The sequence below is a fragment of the Pteropus medius genome, unplaced genomic scaffold (assembly GCF_902729225.1).
Source record: "Pteropus medius unplaced genomic scaffold, Ma_sr-lr_union100, whole genome shotgun sequence".
Lineage (NCBI taxonomy): Eukaryota > Metazoa > Chordata > Mammalia > Chiroptera > Pteropodidae > Pteropus > Pteropus medius.
This window is the reverse complement of record NW_024350397.1, coordinates 6,241,074-6,258,126: the sequence shown is the minus strand read 5'-3', so window position 1 is coordinate 6,258,126 and position 17,053 is coordinate 6,241,074. Positions and strand designations below refer to the sequence as shown.

The following is a 17,053-nucleotide window of genomic DNA, read 5'->3' as shown; positions in this document are numbered from 1 at the left end:
TTGAGTCTTAAAGTGCAGATAACCTCCGTGCTATCTCTGAATATCTTATAGACACATTATTTGCACAAAATCAAAAGAGAAAGTAGCAATATATGCCACTCCTTCCTATATAGGTATTCATGTAGGATGTATGTGTTCATCATATCTTATAAATGTTATTAATACTTTTGTAGGAAAATAACAACAGGAAAGCTATACTTTCATAGAGAGGAGGTTGCCTTGGTCCTTACCCACCTTTATCCCAATATTTACTTACCTGCATTTAATAACGTTTCAATATTTATTGGCTTTGAATGTGATTGTACAACTGATGTTAGGAGGGGACTGTGGAACAGATTTCACACCCTCTTTGGGAGACCTACACTCTACTCTATTCTCCAAAAAGAACACCTAGAAGGAGAAGCTGTAGTGTCCCTAAGCTCCCTGATGAAAGTCCCTGCTTACACCACTCCATTCAACAGAGGATGGCTGCGGTCATCCTGAGGGCACTCACCAGGGTGACAATGGCACATTCAGCAGTCAGTTGAGCAGCACTGAACAGTGTCCGAACAAACCGGTAAATCTGCTTCTGCTCTGGGTTGTGTTTGTCATAATCTGGTGGCACTTCGGATTTCTGGTGAAGAAAATATTTTCAGATGACAGGCCACCCAAAAAGAGCAAAAGAGAAAGAATTAAACAATATCATGAAACACAAGGAGGAGATTACCGAAAGAGGGTGAAGGTTTTCATCAAAAATATCTAAGAGCATCCTTCCATCTGGGTCCCTGGTGGAAAAAAATAACAGAAAATGGAATTTACTTTCTGCAAGAATGTTTGTCATTCAAAATAAAACAAAAATATATTTTGATTCAACTGTTATTTCAAAAAAGAGAAGGCAGTGTTAAATGTAAGAGATGGTACGAGTTATTCATGAATAATACTGTTTTACTTGGGTACAGTATTAGATAATTTTTGAATAGTCTATGAAATAAAGGTTATAAATTAAGTGAAAATACAGATTTTCATTTTCTGAGTTTCAAATAAACCAAATCTAATTTTTTTAACATCTTGTTTCTGAGCAAAGGCTAACAGATTTGCTTAAACTATTAGTATGTTGTGATTAACAAGAAAAAGTCTGAGGGTAAAAATGAACATTCAATGTGTCGTAGAGGTTAATCTGGAAGTTTTCACAACATGTAACTTAACACACTTCATTAATATTTTCACCCGGCCTGTTACTTGGTGGCTTTTCCTGTAATCATAGCGTCTCAGCAGGGGCTCTGCAGGGACTTCCCCAGCGACAGCTCTACTTTTATGTCATTTGAGTTTTGCCTTAAAATTTTTCTTTAAAAACCAAATTTGGAAACCACAGCTTTGGGTAACAGCTTATCATTTCCATAGTCTGTACTTCCAATGTCAAGTAGGCTTGTGAATATCAGAAGACTACAGACCTGTCCCTAACAAATACCAATTGGATAAATACAATTTCTGCTCTATGAATTTACTGTCTACATAAAAATAAAAGGGAAAGAAAAATCTTAACAGAGCAGCTCAATTCACATTACTATGTTTGCACAAAAGGAATTGTTTTTAAAGCTTTGGGCATTCATATCTGTGCTCATTTTTACTTACCTGCAAGAACATAGGCAGCAAAGATTTAGATAAACCCAAGTAAAAGACAGGTTCAACCAGAGAGGACCTGATAGCAGGGTCTGAAAACATAAAGACAGCTCCTTCTGGTGCACTTGGTGACACTTGCAATGAGCTGGCAATGAAGAATCAGCCAACCCCTCATCTCACTAACTGCCTCTGCAAAATAGTCAAGGTGCTGTGTGAGAGACAAAGCCTGGCCCAGCACCCCATTTCTTTGGACTGTTCAGCCCTGTTCAATTTTCCTGATGAATGAAAGTCCCTAAAAAATTAATGTAGGGAGGAGGCAAGAGGATTAAAATGTTAATCAAGCCACAATCAGAGACTAAAATATGCTGATCAGTTCTGTGGCCAGGCCAAGGAGGACACTTTCAAAACAAAGGAATATTTCTAACGGGATTGCTAGCAACCCATTCTCCACACCTGTGAAGGGGAAAGGGCACCAAGTATCACTCCCTATGGCTAAAACCATGGGGAAATGCAAAACTAGTTGGTTTGAGAACACATCTGAGTTCCATTAATGGCATTGCATTGTTATTTAAGACTTAAATGTTTAAAAAAGTTTGAACTACTATCACAGAAATAAGTAGCAAGACAAAACCTGTACTTTGATGTTATTCTGGTCAAGGTTCAAAGATCCAATAGCCTGCATTTTGTACATTTTTAAATCCAAAAATTCTCAAGCACCATAAAGAATCATGAGTCACATTTACAGTATGGAAAAAGGTCGCTACAGAGAATACCTTTCCAGGTGTCCACAGCCAGATATTTGTGTTTTCCCATAAGACTTCAGTAAAAGCTCGATCATCTAACCTCCAACTTATCACAACTCTCCCTTCTCGCTTTGTAAAACAGATCTTACCTAGAGATCCATTCACACCATGAGGTGGCCATGCTTGTTCCCAGAAATGGGTCACATCAGTGTTAAACCTAACTGCAGTTTCAGATTTGCCCAGGAGTGGAATTTTAAACCAAAAGGTCTGGAATTTCCTGGTCAGCGCTAGTGAGGTAATCTGCCAGATAAGACCTTCTGCCTTCCTTTTAGGAAAAATGTCCTTGCCTGAAATAATCCATTCTTTTAACTTCCTACTCTCAACCCTCTTTCTGTCTATAAAACTTTCCATTTTGTACAACCCCTGGAGCACCCTTCCAGTAGATAGAGAGGATGCTGCTCAATTCTTGGATTCAAGAATTGCTTAATAAAGCCAATTAGATATTCAAATTTACTTGTTATTAGATTCATAAACATATGTAAATGTCACATTACTCAATGAAATTAGACTGCAATGAGAATGGTTTTGTTCTTTTGAAAATGAAGAAAGGATGCTTTGGAAAGACTCAATAAAAGGGAATCACTAAAAAAAAGGTTCATTGTAGCTTAGGAGTCATCAAAACCTAAAAGATTCTATGCTCAGATTGTTTTTGCAAGTGCCTTAAGTTTTCTCAATACTGATTAAAAAAAAAAACAAAAAAACAAAAAGACAACCCACTATGGAAAGGATAATTTATAGGAGTGGCTTTTAAAAGAAAGACACTGGTACTCTAACCAATGCCCCATGCTCCAAAGTCTTGACTGAACCTGCATAAAAAAAACTGGCAAATGAATGTACTTTTACATATTTTATGTTAAAATAAAATGTTAACAGTAAACCTTTTTAATTATTTTTCTATGATTCCGTTTTAACTGATTTTTTAAATTAACTGAACTATCTTCAGGCTCAAATCAGAGAGAGTTTCTACTACATTAATATAGTTTATATCTAAATTTACACCAAAAATTTGCTCTACTAAATTGAAACTATAAACATTTTTTCATGTGAAAGTTGCATATGGTAAATTTTTTAAATAATATTTTATAAAAGATAGAATGTTTAAACAAATTATACAGAAAATAAAGAGTAAAGAGGATGCTGAACATTATCGAGTTCTGTTTTGTTTTGCTGGTTTCAAAAAACAAATACTCATCTGATTTCCTCTGATTAGGAAGCAGTTCGGCACTTATCTGGGAAGTTTTGGTAAATTATATTAACTTTAGAAATTCTATAAAAATGTGAAGGCCAAAGCAACCAGAGCAAAATAGGAAGAAAAAAAAAAAAACAGGAAAAACATAATAGGAGATAACATGTGAAGGTTTTAGCACAAAATTAATCATACACATACCTGTTCTTGATGTGGTAGTATATTGCGAGAGCTACACTGTAAAATAAAATGCAGTTCAATGTTTCACAAGCATATTTAAAATGTTATATATTCTCTGACATCGGTCTCATCATAAATATTTAAATTTAAGTAAAAGTGAAATGATCCATCTGAACAGTCCTGTTAAATTCAGAATGCTGATCAAAAAAGTGCACTCTTTAAAGTAAACCAATCTGGTTCTCATTCCTAACAACTATTAAATCTTTTCCAGAAATATCAAAACTTCAAGTAATATTTACAAATTTATCTTCCTATCTGAAATTTTAAGGTTTCTTCACTTATACAATATAGGCTTTATGTAAAACAAACAAACAGAAAAACAGATGGTACAAATTAAACACCTTTAGAAATCTCTAACTCAGTACCTACTATTTTAGAAAATTAGTGGGTTCTTTATAACTACCAGAAAAATGTGAATACACTTATAGTGGTTTGATTTTTTTTCCCTTAAATCAATAACCTCTTGGCACTCTGCCTGATTTACTCATTTACTTGCTGAAATGGTACTGTAACTCTTATTTGTAACACTACTTAAAATTTTATTTTACATTTTAAAAGGTCTTCATTTAATGAAGACACTCTCTACCCCTGAATTTTTTCAAATGTTTTTCTGATTATAGAATGCATTACATTCATAATGACAGAAATTTTGGAAAATACAGAAAGTATAAAGGAAAAAATCCTTTTGTCTAAAGATGACTAATATTAGCTTGAGATACATAGTTCTATATATTATGTGTGTATAAAAACAGACTTGTGTCCTACTTTTATCCTCACTAATATTTTTACCATTTAAATATTCTTTAAAAACACAAATTTAAATGGTGATTTTCCACCATACAGTTGTTGGATAATTAACTATTCCCCTACTGTTGAACATGTTTCTAATACTTTGCAATTATAACACCATAAATTCCTCAAAGATAAATATTTAACACCATAAATTTTAACACCATAAATTCCTCAAAGATAAATATTTGTGCAATCTGTGACTACATTATTTCCATAAGAAAGCATCTTGTAATTGGAATTAAAGTCATTAATAACTGTAAAGCTCCCCACATAGACTGCCAAATATCTTTGCAAAAAAACCTTGAAACCTACCAGCATGTTTCACCTTACCCTTTGTGACACTCACCTTGAATGTTTTGATAAAATGTTCTCCAAGTGGATTAGTACAAAGTGTACCTGTTTTCTTATTTGTTTGTTTTGTTTGTTTGTTTGATGGTGACATTGGCTAATGAAATCCAGTCAAGTTTCAGCTGTACACTTTAATGGTAAGGCATACATACATTTACACTGCGTGTTCACCTTCCATAGTTAGGTTTCTGTCACCACAAATTTGACCCCTTCACCCCATCTACCTTCCCCCTTTCCTCTGGTAACCACTAGTCTATTGTCCGTGTCCATAAGTCTCTGTTTGTTTGTCCTGTTCATTTGTACCTGTTCTCAATTTGAGTTTCTTGGCTACCTATCAAGTTTGCAGGGTTATTCGTGTTGATTGTCCAAATTTTTTAATTTTCTCTTTTATAAACTGACTAGCTCCTTCTGTTATTTTTGTTTTACTTGAAAATTTATTGTGGAGGCCAAAATTCATTTTTTTCAGCTTCTAACAACATAGCTAAATGGCTGTATCAATGAGGGGTTGTGTTCTCAGTCTCAGAGCAAAGAAACTGCCAACCAGAGCACCAGTATGGAGATGGGAGGTCTAGGGCTCAGTCCTACACATTTCCCTCACTCAGTGGCACCTCACTAGAGACCTAGGTGTGCATTCTGGATTCCAAATAGCTCACATGTTTACCTATTCCTTAACATGACAACAGCTAATCTCATTGCATCACAAGAAAATTTATATTCCTCCAAATCTCTCTCTTTCCAGATCTACTCATGCAAATGTATTCGGCTGTTAAAAGTATTCATGAACAAATGGTGATGTATTCTTTCTCTTAACACCTTGAAAAGAATCTAAGCTGATAAAGTAAGTATAATTGGGGTGAAAGAGCTTCAGAATTTTAAAACATAATAATATGGTTTTCAAAATGCTTTTGCATTCATGAACAGGCCTACAATAGAAAATAGCAGGTGTTACTGATTCTATTTTATAAAAGAGAAAATACAGGTTCAGACAGTAGATGCCAGGACTTCTGACTCACATAATGGTGTTGTGCCCTTTCATTCTACCATGTTGCCTCTGGAACAAATGAAGAAATTACTGTTTTATTCATTTAATAGTCATACTGTAAGGGCTGCTTTTCTAATCTAATGTTAGATTTAAAGCTGAATGTTTCATATGTTTGTGTTTGGTGTAGTGACTAGTTTAATCGCTTTAATTGATAAAGGGAAAAAAATGGTTCTTGCTTCAACCTCAGGGAGTGTGACACAGGAAAAGTATCACTGGCCTGGAAGACAAACCAACCTTGGTTCAAACCTGGTTCTGACATTTATCAGAGTTCATTCAACTCTCAGAGCTTTCATTTCCTCATCTATAAAATTAGGAAATTCAATTTACATCATAGAGTTGTAATGATAACCAAATGAAATATGTAAAAGTGTTATCTCAAATATAAAGTTCTAAAACTAAAGTTATTATTACTGTTATTCCCCTACCAATAATTCTATTTCAAGAAGTCTCTGACTTCTGCAGATTGAGTGAAAATCTTCAGGGGCCCAAGGTCACTACTTCCGAAATCTCCAGAGCCAAAAGCAAGATTGGGCATTTTCATGGCCTCAGACCTCCAAGAAAAACAGAGCCACGCTGTAGGACAATTTCCACTGAAGCTCTTATGCCAGAAAGTGAGAAAACCAAGTTGAGGATCTGTGTACAGTCCAGCTCCACAGGCCTGATTAATTGGTCATCTTGAAAGAAGTGATTACTGGGGGCAAAGGGCAGTAAATTGAAAACTGAATCAGTTCTTGGCTTCGGGTTTCATTCTAAATGCCCAGCTTGGAGGCCTGGTCAGTTTTGCCACATCCTCAGAGAGTGATAAGTTCTCACCAACGATGGGCTAGGGCCAAACCATAAGTACATTTGGACCAAAGGGTTTGCTCAACTGCTTTTGCCATATAGCTGGGAAGGAAAAAAATGCTATTTTCTTGACCAGGAAAACAAAACAGATTTGTGATCACTGGCACTGTACTGGTCTTACTTCTAACCTAGAATTAAATCAGCTAAGCATATGATGATCCTAAGACCTCTGAAGATCAAGGGGTGGTGGGTCTGGCAGTGCTGAGGCACTGAACCATGAAGATACAGAGGCAGGTGGGTAAGTAGTGCTCTTTGACCCTCAGAGGCTGAAGGGCATGGATGATTGGCCAGCTATGTGAACGGGGCTCCACACCACCACCATTTCTTCCTTTGATGATCATTCCTATGCTCCTTACAGGATTTGGGGAAGGGGTCAGTTGCAGAGGCATGGGGGTGGTTGGTAAATTCTAAATTCATACCTCAGCTGTTGGCATTTAGGGGACAAATGGGAAAATCAAGTTCTCAAGGAAGAAATCAAGCCTATGAAAAGAATGAGCATAGAATACAGACCCAAACTTTTCACACTTAAGTCTTTCTTTCACTGTCAGAATAACACTGAACCCTCCACCCAACCTCTAACTAGAATTTGTAAATATGTTTGTTCATTTTGGCAATTCCCCAATTACAAAATGGTTTTCTTCTAAAAATCGGCTTAGAAATCAGTTGTTTAGAATTCAGAGCATTTTCTCAAAGAAACAAGGTCATACTTGGTTTTCAGGAAGCAAGTTCGGCCCATGAATGCTCACCATGCCCACAATGAAGCTCAACTATTGTTACAATGAGTGTGGAATCAATTTTAATGTCTGAGAAGAGAGGGCCAACGGTTTCCTTTGACAGGTGCAGAATAAGGTTTAGGCAACATTTTAGAACAGGAAGGCATGCAGACTTAGCATCTTCCTTGTATTTTCAGGGAAGGAGTGAGATGGAACCACTACCAGGAAGGTCTACTCTGCACGGCTCCCGGGTCCAACGGTACATGTTTAGAAACAGGACACTTTTTGAAATAATTAAGCCACTGATCAAAAGAAGTTCAAATTTGGGTGGTGCAGAGAAAATGTCTTTTGGATCAGGGATGCCACAGTATCCACAATGAATGTTTTGTCTCAACAGCTATCTTAACCAGTCCAGGTTTTCAGTTTCTTTTCCCTCCATATATTAACCTACAGTTTATTTAAAACTTTGTATTTAAAACTTTCAAGGGGACTTTGATGGGGAGGGGAGAGCAGCTGTCCATCTATATCAGGGGTCTTCAATCTTGGCTGCCTATTAGACAATTTCTTAAGAGTGGTTTAAAAATCCAGATACTGGCTCTGTAGCGGGAGACTCAAACATTAGTATGTTTTTAAGCTCCCAGGTGACTTCAGGTGCAGCTGGGCTGGAACCACTGATTTATACAGATGCCTAACTATAACTTAGGTGCTTGTACCTCCCCGACTTGACACTGAAATGTCAAATCGTCACCCAGTTTTCCCCCCCAGCTCCTGAGCGTCCATGTCACAACCAGTGGCAATTTTAAGTCATCCAAGGGTGAAGTGCTGAGCAACTGAGTCAGATCCACTTGTAAATCCCAAAAGCTCCCACTGGCCCTGAAGGGAGAGGTGCCCTCTGTGCCACTCTGCCATGCTCCCTGTGAAGAGGATCCCAGGATTAAAGGGGAGTTAGCAGCTTTCACTCTCGGCTCCCCAGAGCTTGAGCAGATGCCAACAGCTATGTGGCGCACAGATCTTCGGGGCTTTCCACTTCTCTCCTCAACTGCTAAAGCTTTACTTTAGAAAATGCTGTGCTTCCCATTTCCCAGCAGTAAACCTCAGCCCAAGGGCAGGAAGGCCTTCATCCAAGGCCATCTGTTGTGAAGCTATGATATACACCCCTCTCCCTCATCTGTAATAGATGACTGTTTGGGTTTCTGCCCACTAGTGATTTACCATGCCTTTAAACACCAAGGTACTATGGGAAGAAGCCACATTTCCATCTAAAACCTAGAAACATGTAACCCCACAAGAGAGAAGGCAACTTCCCTTCAAGTGGTCCTACTTCCATCTTCCTTTTGAAGTAGACTATGTCCACAGACCACAGGGACAGTCACCACTGCCTGAGCCAGAGACTGATTGTCACATGTGGTCACATTCAGAACAGAGCTTCCAAGCCTGAAAACCCGGTCCATTGCAATACAAGAATAGCTCCTATTTAGAAATGTAAAGAATTATTTCAAACGCTAACATGAACTGTTGTTAAATGTGTACTTTCTTAAACAAGTATAGAGATAAAATATCCCAGATTTTTCAGTTGAGCTGAATACCACAGACCCCAGCTCACCAGGTTCTCTTGATCTCTGTTATCACAATGCTAGGAGGGACATTACAGGAGAAACCAGTGTTCCTTCCTTCTTCCCTCCTATTTTAAAATTAAAAAACTGAAGCCCAAAAGGAAAGGATTTTATCCCAAGACACCCTTCCTCCATTAAACACCATTTGAAAATAAGAACCCAAAGAAAGGTTTTATCAAACCCTCCCTGTTGGTGAAAGCCAAGGTCAGAACTTAGATTTCTCCACTCTGGGCAAGGACGCTTTCACTATGTCAGGCCTGCATTCTACTGTCGCCCTGAATCTTAAACTGAGAACCCATTTTTTTAAATTTTGAAGGTAAAATATTAGCAGAGTAATGTCAGGGTGGCTTTAATAAAAAGTGGGAAGGTAGAAAGTATGTATAAATCGAAAATATGCTTTAATCTAGTTAAAATAATTTTAAAATTTGGTCTTTTTATGTAACTGGTAATATGGACAAATATTTTGAACACCCCACATTTTAACTACCAAAATCACTTTTTAAAAGATTTTTCACAGTCAATGGCCTCCCCTCACCCAAGCTTAACATTCCAAGACCACACAATCAACCTGTGAGCCATTAGATTAAGGAATAGAAAAAGCATTCAGTTAAGCAAAAATCTGTATACCCACCATTTAATTGTATACTTGAGGTTTGGCTGACTGACTGTGCTATCATCTAGGAAAATAGTGGAGCAGGAGCTGTATTTCCTTGCTATTTGTCCTGGAGGATGCTAGAAAAAATGGCAACAAGAAAATGACAATTAAACATGGCTCAAAATTCTTCCAAAGAATTAAACTTGAGACCAGACCACAGAAGAAAAATGTCTTAGCAAGAAATGCAAAAATGACCAGCAAAAAATGTGCAAACACACTTTCTTCATATAATGAAATTCCTTGTTCTTACACATATAAAAGTCACTACCACTGCTCCTAGTCCCAATCCTCCTTCATCAGAAGAACAGTGCATTCTTGCAATTAAACATCAAAGAGTGTGGTGCAGAGTCCGTAAAAACCACCTGCCCTGGGGCCTGTGTGAAACAAGAAGTACACTGCTCATTACATCAATGAAAGCTCCTAATTAGGGCAGTGTCCTGGTTTTATGAACCAAGATCAAGACAAAAGTCCACTGTACTCATTTTCTCTATTCTTGAGGTACAGAGTATTTGGGGGGCAAGAGAAAATGCAGCCGATATTAATTTAGAATCCCCTGGTTAATCTGCTTGAACTTGAAGAGTTGAGGTTATAAAGAAAAAAGTATTTCTTTGTTAGGTCGAAACACATTTTAAAGGGAAGATTATCTGATACTTTAGAAAATACTACCAATAGATGACCTTCAGGAAATGTGCCTGTGTAGTCTTATGACTGGTTCTCTGACAACTGTGCAAATTTTGAGCTCTTTGAAGAATTTGAGAACTGAGAACTACTTCTGAAAGACATCGATAAAGAAAACAGAATTTATACACTGATGACATCCAATTCAATACTAAGTGGACTTTTGGCAACTATATTGGCAAAAAGGATTAGAAAACATCAATCTGGATAATTATTGCTCAAAAGCAATAATTATCCATAAGGAAAAAAATCAAATCATGCAAATGAGTTTCTACCTGCCTCATGCTATGTTAACAGTCTAAGTGTCATTTCAGCAACCAAAAAACTCTTTAGGGATAATTAAATTGCCAACTTCACCTTCCCACCTCCAACAAGCACTCAGTATCCATAGTTTAACGAATGTAAAGGAAACCTTAAAGCTAATCAGAGACCAAACGCCCTGTTCGACACTTTAATATTTCCTTCTTATTTAATAAGGCTTCTTCTGTAATGAAATTAAGAAAATATGCAACAGCCTGAGAAATATAAAAACGATGTTATAAACATAATCTCCCCTCAAAACTAAACAATAAATGACAAGTCACTATTTAAAATGCATATCCAGTTCCTTAAGTCACAGCTAGAGGGCACTGCACCACTGACATATGACTATTGAACCTGGTTTTATATAAATAGCATGTGGGCAAAATCAGAAAATTCAAAAGATAAGGTTCGTTCATGGGCTTTCCTTCTTAAGCACACACTGTTCTGTGCCTGTGTAAGGAAAGGCACGAAGAAAGCTTGTGAAGTTCAAGTTACAACTTGAATGGCAATTTTAACATGGAATTTTCACAAATTAATCACAATTTCTCATTTAAGACAATCCTAGGGCATTAAAAACAATTCTCTCTCTCTTTTAAAGCTCTTGTAACAATCACATTTAAATCACATAAAACACACTAAAAACTCAGAATCTAATAACAGCTATTAATATGGGTGGCAAGTTTCAAAAATCCTTACGAAATTTTCCCCACCTGTGCAAAATTTACTTCAAATAAAACCTCAACAGATGTTTAACATAAAAATTCAGTAATTAACTGATGTGTTAATGAATTTTTAGAAATAACTTTGGGAATAATCCCAACAATGAAACAAAAAGGCAATAATTCACTTCTATTTCTTGTAGGGTTTCAACTATTTCCTCTGGCACAAATTTCTCCGAGATTAAAAAGTGATGAGAGTTGAGTAGAGATGAGTGATGCACTCAGGTGAGCATACTCTACATTCCTCCACAACTTAAGAAACTACCCTCCTGAACTAATGCGCAGGAACACCACTCAGCACACACCGTGGCCTCAGATCGCCCAGCTGTAGCCTGAGCCTCCAGCACTAAGGGCTGGTATGTCAGAGGATGCCAATTCAACTTTCAAACTATCTAATAATTTCTAAATTGAATAAAAATCCTAAACATTAAGTAATAAATATTTTTAGTTTCTGGGTGTCTCATCGCTCCAAAATGCCATTTGGGCATTAAGTCATTTGTTGAATGTCAAGACTGCAAGGTATTAGAATGAAACTTCTCTTGATCTGAAATCTATATCACTAAAAACTCACAAACATCTAGCAACATGCATTTAATAGACAAGTCAAAGGAAGTCAGAGAAATAATGTTCCCAAGGTCAAATTCAAGACACCAGAGCTGAAAGCCACATTTGTCTGACACCAAAGTCCATGTCTTTCTACCTCCAGTTCTTCGCTTGTGCCATGTTCTCCCAGATTTTTTCATACGACACCCAAAGGCCCTTTTCCTTCCCTGACCCCACTCGTTCTCAGAACCTTGCCAACAGCCCTTGCTCAGAACTCCTTCCTCCCATTAGACCCATCTGGGCTGAGTGTCGTCCTATGTGCTCTTATGCTCCTCTGTGCGCCCTCCATGGCACTGACCAATCTCCGTTGTCGTTTTCAGCTCACTCCTCTCTATTCTCTCTAGGGTCTAGACTCTTAGGTGTTCTGGAGGTAGACTGGATAATTTTCTTGAATCAGCAAAAGAGAAACAGCTCCATCCCAGGGATCAGACTGCCTTGTTGGCTCAAAGCAGAGCCACCAGGCAGGAAGCTAGCCTCCATGATGGCAGCTGGGTCTTCTGTGAGCTGATCATGACAGTGCAGCCTCAGCAGAAAGGAGGGTGCCACGTGTCAATAAGCTGGCAAACAGGACCTTACTGCAAGAGTCCATGCCACCGGGCAGTGAAATGCTGACATACTTAGGACACGCTGCAGTGGGGCAGTGGCTAGCTCTCCCATGGCACTGCCAGGAATTAGCTGACATGGACGACATATTCCAGTACGAGATGGGCAAGAGCATGGACGGAGTCGAAAGCCTAGATTCAGGATGTAGCTCCGCCACTGATTAGCTGTGTGAACTTAGGCAAGTTACTTAAGAAGTATGATCACACATCTTGACTTGCTTAGAACAGTCCTTGTTTGCCCACATTGTCCTGGAGTAACCAATAATACAACCCCCTTTCACACTCAATAGTGTCCTGATTTTGACAATAAATTATAAAGTCACCTTTGCTTTACCTCCTCAAGATTCAGTATCTTCGTCTGTAAAATACAGAAAGCAGAGCCTACTCCCCACTGTGGTGCTGTGAGAACTACGTGGGATAACACCTGGGATGCTGCACACAGATGAGTTCAATAAGCATTAAGTCACTTTAACTTCTCATTTTCAACCATTGTGCAAAACTGTCCTACCACTTCTTAGGGTTTGTTAAGATCAAAAGAAATAAAGCATTAAAAGTTATGAGGTAATAATACTAGAGAAAAAGAAGTTGTTAACATTTGTAAAAAAAAAAAAATTACATAAATGAAATCTCTAAAAATGAACACCGAATAATTTTTTTAAAATCCTAAGTCTGAAAAGAGTAAAAAGTATGACTGATAGAAAGGTGAGACTGTATGTGCAGAGAGACTGAAATCTGCACTAGCATTCCTTCATTAAGAATTAACTGGGGGGTGGCTCCATAGTGTAGTGGTTAGCACATCTGCTTTACAAGCAGAAGATCCTGGATTAGTGCCCCAGTTGGAGCCACGGACCATACCCCGGGGTGCCAGCGCCCCCGGGTGCACCAGGCCCAGGTGCACGCTGTGAGCGTGTGGGAGGAGATGCCCCATCTTAAGAGATCCAGTTCTTAAGGGGAAACAGCAACATCCATAGGTCAGGGGTGGAAGTTGGGGGGAATTAAAGAGGGGGAATAAACAAAACAAAACAAAACAAAAAAGTGTATTAAGAATTAACTGAAGCTTTGATGTTTGCAAAACATGCAAGGAACAGAGCACAGGAAATTAGAAAAAGAGACTGGGGTGCCCAATGCCACCACCTGCACCTCACTGTGCTCAGCCTCACAAAACCATGAGGTGGATGGGATATTTCATTTTATAAACGAGGAAACTGATTAAGAAAGAATCTTTACCCAAGCCACACAGCTAATATGGAGTGGACACAAGGACACTCTGTAGAATTCCTCTGTGCAAAGCCAGAGCATTCACAGTTGGGAAGACACACAAACAGATGGTGCTGGGGCTAGGAGAGAGGACGGCTCCACCACCATCTTTCCAATGCCCACCACAAGCCTCAGAACAAAGATAAAAAGAACGAAACAAAAGAAAAAACAATCTTCTTTGACCACAAGATGTTAAATGAATATTCCACGAAAAGAAAAAGCAAGATGGAACACCTTTTAAGTAGGATCAGTTTCTTATGGCAGGGACAGAAGAAAGGATAGAAAAAGCAAAGAGCCACGGAATTAACAACAAAAATGGACAAAATCATTATTCTATGAAAGCAGAAAAATAAATCAACATTGGGTCTCAAGAACAAACACTAGAAATGCCAATTCTGAGGTAAAATTTTGCTCTACTGTGAGTCATGCATGCTGTCACTATAAAATAATTACATTCATAATTTATTTCAATCCCAGGTCAAATCTTGGCTTCATTATAGCTCTGTGCACTGACTCTGTAACGAGAAGTACTTTTTCTCATTATAGTTCTGGCTGTGAGGCAAGATCCAGAAATACAACCCTTTAGGACCGACATCATCCAAGGGAGAGAGGTTTTCCTGATGGCCCAACAGGTGCTGAGCAGAGCCACGGTGGGCCTCCCACTCCCACAGGCAGCTTCTCCCACGTGGCAGCCAACAGAGAGTTTATTGCTGCCTGAGTTCTTTCTGCAGCTCTAAAAGAAAGAGGCTCATTTCCAAAATAACATTTTTCCTACTATTACTTCCTTCCTTGAATGCAATGGTCATATATATTCCATACTCTAGTTCCAGGGGGATGGGAGTGGGGGTTGGGGGGCGGGTAAAGTCGGGTAACGAGCTTATTCTAGCATGCTGGGGAAAGGACAGGGCAGATGTTTAAGACCCAAGCATAGGTCTTAAAATCTTTAATCTGCAGAAAGACTCAAAAATTGGTTAGACTTTCCCTAGAATGTAAGAAATTCAAGTTTCTTTCCTACTGTTAGAACTCTCTCTTCTACATTATTAGTAAACTGTCATAGAAACTCAAATATGTCAAGTATTTACACAACACCAATGTTTAAGGGCCTACACATATCCCATCTCCATTGCTATTACTGTCCTGTGAGATGTGGAGACGAGTGGTCCTGTCCTCTTTATAGATGACATATCAAGTGACATAGTAAGTTGGCATCAAAAGCAGAGAAGTATAAGCAGCATAATTCAAGCCACTTGACTTCTAATAAAGTGTTTTTGTTATATCACATGTTCTTCAGCAACGTCCCTTCAAAATTCCCTGTGAATGCTATTACATTGGTCAACACTTTACTGGTTCTAAAAGGTCATTTCTTCTCCTGGGAAAAGTTTAAAAAAATTAAAAAGCAAAGGAGGTAAAGAAAAAGTTGAAAGTTGTACCTTGAAGAAACAAGTATCTTATTCTTGATCAGTTAAAAAACTAAATTCATAGGACTGCAAATAAAATATTAAAAACCAAAGACCAGCTACTTTGAAAAACAGTTTGGCAATTCCTCAAAATGTTAAATATAGAGTGGCCACAGGACCCTGCAATTTTACTCTTAGGAATATGCTCCCCCAAAATGAAAACATATATTCACAAAAACATGGTCAAAAGTGCTCATCGCAGCATTATTTATAATAGCCAAAAGGTAGAAACAACCCAAATGTTTACCAACTGATGAATGAATAAACAAAATGTGCATACCTGTACATTTTGAATAAAGTTCTAAATATACTACAACACTGGTGAACTCTGAAAACGTTCGCTAAGGGAAAGGAACCAATTGTAAAAGGCCACATACCCTATGATAATGCTTGTATGAAATGTCTGGAATAGACACATCCATAGAAACAGTAAGTAGAGTAGTGGCTGCCAGGGGCTGGGGGAAGGCGGAGAATGGGAAGTGACTGCTAATGGGTATTCAGTTTCTTTTTGGGGAGATGAATGTGTTCTAAAATTGACTGTGATAATAGTTACACAACTCTGTGAATATACTAAAAACCATTAAATTATATACCTTATAGGAGTGGATTTTATGGTCTGTAAATTATATTTCGATAAAGTTGTTTTTAAAAAATAAAATTTTCACAGAAGGAAAAAAATACTCAAAGACCAAAAACAAAAAAGAAAAAATCATATGAGATGAACTGAACTAGGAAATTAGGGTATCAGTGAGAATTTATGATTTCTAAAATGTCTACTTCCTGGAAATATTGGGCCTAGAAGCAATGACAGCCCAGGAGCAACCAGCACACCTGGAGTCCAGATCTTGGGTTTCCAATTCTGTTTGCTACTAAAAGGAACTACGGCTCCCTGGAGAAATGGCTGATTCTAGAACTGATCCAGGGACATGCGAGCTGAGCCTGGAATATCTTGTGCCAAAAAGCGAGAGAGTACTCAATCCCCAAAAATGGGGTGTGGGGCGGGGGGGATGTCACGAGAACACAGTGCCATTTTGCAAAGACTGCTACTAGCCAAACCTAGAACAATGTGAGCACCAAATTAATTAAGGACAGCAATGAACTAAAAATCATTGAAAAATGAAATCCACAAGCCTATATAAAATTAAATGGATGGGAGGATGATGGATGGGGGAAAAAAGCTCTCCCTTACAGCAGAATGACAACTGCCAAATGTGGTGAGGGTGGGAGTGGGGGCTGGAAAATTACTATTTGCTAAGAAAATACAATACAAAGATTGGTTCAAGCAAGAATGATCAACAGATGCTAAATATAGGGGCAGGAATAAGGAGCAGGATATTTGCATGGTCTTAAAGTGTCTGTTCAAAGACTGCTCATTAGTTTTAGGTGAAAACCAGTCAATAAAAAGTGGGTAATCTGAACAGCACCTTGCCAGGTGATCAAAATCAACATCACCAACAAGGTCAGGTGGATATTGTGTGTTTCCAGATTTGACAAATGGCGAAGGGCAAGGGTGCACTCCGTGAAGTATTCTGGCCGGAAATGCTTACCTGAATACTTCAGACAGATTCAAAATGGGAAACATTCCATTAATAAACACCTG

General features: G+C 38.2%; 1 protein-coding gene across 2 annotated transcripts in view; it reads right to left on the bottom strand.

Moving 5' to 3' along the window:
• Positions 1–17,053, bottom strand: part of CCNY (cyclin Y) — a 202,604-nt gene that overhangs the window by 31,450 nt on the left and 154,101 nt on the right. For both annotated transcript variants that reach the window (XM_039839808.1, XM_039839809.1), the window contains 4 exons: positions 9,811–9,911; positions 3,790–3,825; positions 707–764; positions 494–613 (listed from right to left, as the gene is read on the bottom strand). In XM_039839808.1, the coding sequence (XP_039695742.1) occupies positions 494–613; positions 707–764; positions 3,790–3,825; positions 9,811–9,911 (315 nt within the window). The remainder of the gene's footprint in view (positions 1–493; positions 614–706; positions 765–3,789; positions 3,826–9,810; positions 9,912–17,053) is intronic.